We start from the raw sequence: 5,912 nt of genomic DNA on the forward strand, positions 1-5,912 counted from the left end.
CAGTACACGGAAGTGGGCGTCAAATTGTACAAAGCTCCCAGAGTTGCATTTTCTTTTTACAAATGAAGCTTATTGCTGGCACCTTGAAATACAGTAAAAGCTTTAAATATATATTAACTATGGTTCGTTAATGGTAAATCCAAAATCCACTTTAATATAAACTTTTGTTAAAATGTAATCCATTATAAATTTACAAAACTCGCTGATTTGAGTGCTTGAATTTACAATCTTAATCTTGCATTAATACTAACTTTTTTGCAATGTAATTGTTTTAACAACCCTGGTAATTGCATCTCTAGTTAAAATAAAACAATGTTTGCCTAATGAAAAAGTGAAAAAAGACTAGAAAATAAATTAAAGGTCGGGACTGTGTATCCTTACCTTTGTTCAGCCCCTAGCTCAGCAGGGCCTAATCCCTGGGCACTACCACTGTTAATATATATATATTTTTTTTGCTTTAAGGCTATCGACCCAGTCCTCGTGATCGTGCTTCCAGAGGCCGGGGTGGAATTGGACCGTCTTGGGCGAGTGCTAATAGTGGTGGTAGCGGTGGCTCAAGAGGAAAGTTTGTTAGTGGAGGCAGTGGAAGAGGTCGTCATGTACGTTCCTTCACACGATAAAAATGAGACCTTATAGAACAGCCCAGCAGGGTGAACTTCTGATGATGATGATGATGATGATGATGACAACAAAAAGAGGCACTAAAGGACCAATTTAGACTTACTGGTGTCTGGAGACAGCGAGAGAATATTTTTGTCTGAAGAAAGCAGTTTTTGTTTGAAACAAGACTTGAAATTTCAATAAAATTCAAGACTTTTTGTGTACAATTGTATATCTTTTGTTCCCTTGAAAGAACATTTTAACTTTTTTGTGAACTTCTGTAGACAATACTGAATAAGGAACCCATGTGAATTAAGACTTCAAGGATTTCTCTTCTAAAATATTAATTGTGCCAAAAGCAAGGTACAGGTGTGCTGATTTTGCAGTAGTTTAGAAGGCAGCATGAAGTTTTCGTCCCGGGTTTAGAACCATAAGCTCAGTTTCCTATTGGTCTGTTAGTTATAAAATGATTGAGGTACATCTTACCAATGGTCCTAGTAAATGAGAAAAAGACTGATTGAGACTTAATATGTGAAAGAACACAAAACTTACAAATTTAATTTAGAAGTTATGGATAAACACTGATACCACCATTAAATACATTAAACTCAAACCTGTACCCACTGAAACTGGCAGGAAAACTTCCACTGACTTTAGTAAGAGTAAATTTAAGGCCCAGAGCGTAACTTTTAGAGATGTTATCACTCTAAGCCTGTTAAGTTGTTAAGAACTGGTGCGTATGCAGTGTTGTAGCTGTGTTGGTCCGAGGATATTAGAGACACAAGATGGGTGAGGTAATATTTTTTAACTGGACCAACTTGTGTTGGTGAGAGGGAGAACCTTTTGAGCTCACACAGAGCTCTTCCTCAGGTCTGGGAAAGGTACTCGGTGTCACAGCTAAATATAAAGTGGAACAGATAGTTTTAGCATAAGTAGATACATATTCGAAGAGACTATTTCAGGGGGAGTGGCCCATTAACACCCCTCGCCCCCCCCCAATCATGAGGACAAAAACCAGAGGTAGTGGGCTACAGATTGTTGTAATAAGCCATAAATCCAGTGTGTTTATTAAGATCATGATTTTTAGTGTCTAGCGAAGTTATGAATTTAATCTCCAAGGGTAGTCTTTTGAAAGTGTTGTGCAGATTTTCTTTGAGAATGAGGACAGAGGTCAGAAAGTGTGACTGCTTTGTGAAAAGTGTTCACCCACAGGTGATGTGGTGTTTTTGTCTTTTTATCATTTTCAGTTGAGAGTGTAATGATTGTCTGGTTTCACCCACATAGTTGTTGTTGGGGCATTTAGTGCACTGGATGTGGTAGACCACATGTTGTGATAGGCATATGTGTAACCATGGATCTTGAAAGGTGTGTTTGGGGGGGAGAGGGTGTTGATCATTGTACCAGTGTAGATATGTCTGCAGGTTTTGCATCGGTTGTTCTGGCACGGTGTGGTGCCACTTTGAGTTGGTGTCCTGGTCTGTGGTGAGGACGAGTTCTGTGTAGCTTGAAAGTTGGTCCAATAAAAGATATCATCTCACTTACCATGTCGCTCTAATGTGTACTAGAAGGAGATCATAGGGTGAAGTACCTTCAGTATAAACAGAAGCTGGATGGAGTTAAATTATTCTTCGTAGCCTGCTGACTTGTGTAGTTGCGGGGAGAGCGTTTAAAAGCAGACTTTCATAAAACTAAACAATTCCCTAAGGAAGCAAGAGATACAAAACTTTTCCCTTTAATGGACACTTTGGCTTTTTGCTTGCGTAATTGTTTGAGATGTCTGAGGTTGAGATATATAATGCAAGAGGAAAAGCTTTGAAAATTAAGAGCATACAAAGAATCTGTACAAATAGTCACCTTCACGTTTCTTTTCAAGCTAAAAAACTCAAAATCAAATATATTTTGAACTCAGATGTTTACTTTTTCTGTTCATCTCTGTGGAATTTGTCCAACATAATTACTAGGAAGATAAGAGGTTAATAGCTGCAGCCCTCATTATAAAGGCCCTGTATACGTTAACCCATTGTAGACAACTGTTTGAATTTAGACTTTAATTCTCATTTACACATAGGTCCCTTTGCACTACCAGAGTGGTGTAAATGAGTGTTCATCTTAATGAGGATCAAGCCCATTTAGTTTATACAGTTCCAGCTAAAACTGATCTTAATGTGCTTTGGTCAACCAGCAAGCATGCTGCCATTAAGCATTAAAAACTCACCACCTTCCACTCCAAGTGCAAAGCATATTTCTTTGACCTTACTTTCTCTTAACAAATACACAGCACTCTGCGTGTGTGTATTTATTTATTTTATATATAACTACCAAAATTACACTCCACTGCCCACGCTTCTCCTCTTGGGGAGATGGAGAGAAACACATGAGAACTGTTAGTCACCTTGCTTAATTCACTAGTGAGAGGGGCTCAGATACTACAGTGATGAGAACCTATATAGAATAGAAAAGCATATTTTAATGTGTACTGTAGACTAAGTAAGAACATGTTTTTTAAAACATTGTTTAGTCCTATTGGCTAAGTTGCATTCAACAGGTTTCTCTGAAACCACAGAGAAAGCAAGTGTAGGAAGAGGTCTTGTATGTGGAGACATGGGGCATCATAGCTCCACAAGTTTCTATCAAGACTATTGGTTTGCACAAAGAAAGTTAATTGACAGGACCTATAGGATAGTTAAAGTAAACTTGTTCTAATTAACTGGGCATGGCAAAAGGGAATAATTTTGTTTATACAGTACTAAAATATACAGCTGTGTGAAAGTAACAGACTTCAGAAAAATGATTGAACAGTAGAATCTGAATTGTGAAAAAAGCATCAGATACTCAAGTCGATCAAGGAAGATGGAATTTTACTAATGCAATTGTAATGACTAAAACGGGTGATGTTCTAGCAAACACAGGTATTAATGCTATTTTTTTAAACTGAGGAGCATTGCATAAATATTTTGTAAAGCAGACTGAGTCTCCTTTAAACCATGGGTTTGAGGTTTTTTATTTTTTTTAGAAACTTTACAACTTACGAAACTGCAGCAGGGATGTGAGTGATTTGTTTTCAGTCAGGGGATTTGGAATGAAAAGGTAAGAAAAAGCTTCAAGTATGGAACAAACTGTAAATATTCAATTGGTTCTTAAAAGTTTGAAATACAGCATGTCATGCTTGTCACTTTCAAACTAAAAAATAAAAGGCTGGTAAAATTGATCAAGGTGAACAAAATCTCAGTAAATCATTAGTCAGACTTGAAAACTGAGCAGTATGTCTACAGTTTCTTTAAACATAGTTGTAGTTGCATAGGACTTATTTAATATTTGTGGGAATTCTTTCTCAAGGTTAAATTAACTTGAAATAATGCTGTAAATGCTATGTTTAAAATTAATTTACTTGATTTGATACATTTAAATTGAATTCTTACCATGAGCAACTCAGGTTTAAAACATTAAATTCCACTTTTTAATTTAACTTGGAACTTTGTTTTCTAATTGACTAGAGCACTGCAAGTGGCTAATGCCAAAGGACCACATCAGTGTTGAATAGCAGCTTTCTTGGAAAGCAGTCCCATTGACTTCTACTAAGGAGAAATGAGGCAATGTTACAGCAGCTAGAGTACCTAACTGTTTTTTTCCTAATGGAAATCTATTACATAGACCACCAAAAGTTATCTTTGAACGTTCAAAGTGTTATTTATGTTCAGAGCTGAAGTGGAAACTATTTACAGCAGTCTAGGTACATTTCTGCCATATAGCTGTTAGCTAATAGTGAGTGGCTTTTACTGTGCTGTTACATCTTGTTTTAATAATTAGAACATCTTTGGCTAACAGTCTGGTTCCTTTACTCCTCTCCTCATCAGTCCTGGGTAGGCAGCCGTTCAGGGATCGACAGGACAGGTAGGTTGGGTTTGCTCTTCATGTTCACTCAATTCAGCACCCGTTAGGCAGTTAATGACTGTGGCCTGAGTCCTGAAAATATTTGCACAGAAGTTCCATTGAGCTCGTGTGTGAGGGAGTAACTGCAGAGTTGGGGACTAATATTAGTTCAGGAGTATTAGTGTTGCATTTTGGACCCTAGCTAGGTTACTTGTTCAGGGCTGTAAAACAATGTAAAGTTCCTAGGCCTCAAGCTTGGCTCCTTTGTGGGGAAAAATACACAGAAACAACAGGGCTCCAGAAAGCAAGTGGAGAGAGAGTAAAAATGTAGAGCACCAGCATTCATATTTGCAAAAGTTAAGACATATCAACCATTTTGCTCTGTACCAAAGCAGTGTCCACAATCCAATTGGAGCCTTCCAAGGTTGGGACTTTTGAATCTGACAGCATCAGAATGAGACACTTTCCCTAAAGATGGTTTGGTCTTTCCTGGCTAATTTAGCATGGTTAGCATGTCCCTTTATAAAACTCCAGGTGTTCCAGCTAAGGATGAGTGTGTATGTAATCTTCACGTTTTGCATACTTTACAAACCTCTAAGTTTATTCTAAAGGAGCAGTGTGCAACAGATTTTCCTCTTTCTACTAGTGGCCCTAATTAAACTGTAAACAGCCAATATCTAAGGCAGAATGTTCTCTAGCAAGCTCTGCCAGTCCTTTATGATCTAGTTAATGTCCGTTTTCACTGAAATAATTATCAAATTGAATTTTTTTCCACTAGGCAGTTTCTAGCACAATGATGCACTCTACCCTCAGAGGGGGTAAATGAAATAAATGGTAGATTGCTACCAGCCCCATAATGCCTCTCAGAAAAGCCAACTGGTAGATGGTGTTGATGCCAAAGCAAAGGAGTCTCTAGAAAGTTTCAGCAATAGAGTATACTGAGGCATCCTGTTTTTGTATAGTTTCCAACACAAAGGCCTACCCGCAACAGAAGGGGCCTTTAGGCCTTACTGCAATACATTTTGTGATGAGAGAACCCTTTAAGCAGTGGATAGCAAGTTCTGTTTATCCTGAATCAATACCTGCTAAGCAGGACCTAGCCCCCCTCCCTACCGCACCCTAGGCACCTGCAACTTCTGAGGTCTGTGTCATCTTCCCTTCAGCATGGTTGCCTGCCTTTGCCTACACCCCAGAGACAATGGCAGCAAGAACTCCCATCTGTGTAGAGATGCAAAGTCTTTGAGTGGTGTTTTGATCAAATGCTAGCCCTGTCTATTAATGTATCCCAGCCATGGGTCAGACAAAGGCCTTTAACTATGACCCCTATTCCTTATGTCCCTTTTAATAAAGTACCTGTCCCCATTATAGTACTTTTAGTCCCTCATTTTCCTGCATGCTGAGTGAAGTATACAGGGAATAATGAAAGCAAGTTTATTTGCATA

General features: G+C 38.3%; 1 protein-coding gene across 3 annotated transcripts in view; it reads left to right on the top strand.

Moving 5' to 3' along the window:
- Positions 1-4,066, top strand: part of VIRMA (vir like m6A methyltransferase associated) — a 40,324-nt gene extending 36,258 nt beyond the window's left edge. For all 3 annotated transcript variants that reach the window (XM_007067700.4, XM_027829901.3, XM_043539345.1), the window contains exon 24: positions 463-4,066. In XM_007067700.4, coding sequence (XP_007067762.2) covers positions 463-620 — 158 coding nt within the window. In that variant the 3' untranslated portion in view covers positions 621-4,066. The remainder of the gene's footprint in view (positions 1-462) is intronic.
- The last annotated feature ends 1,846 nt before the right edge of the window (positions 4,067-5,912 follow it).

This window comes from Chelonia mydas, chromosome 2 (assembly GCF_015237465.2).
Source record: "Chelonia mydas isolate rCheMyd1 chromosome 2, rCheMyd1.pri.v2, whole genome shotgun sequence".
Lineage (NCBI taxonomy): Eukaryota > Metazoa > Chordata > Testudines > Cheloniidae > Chelonia > Chelonia mydas.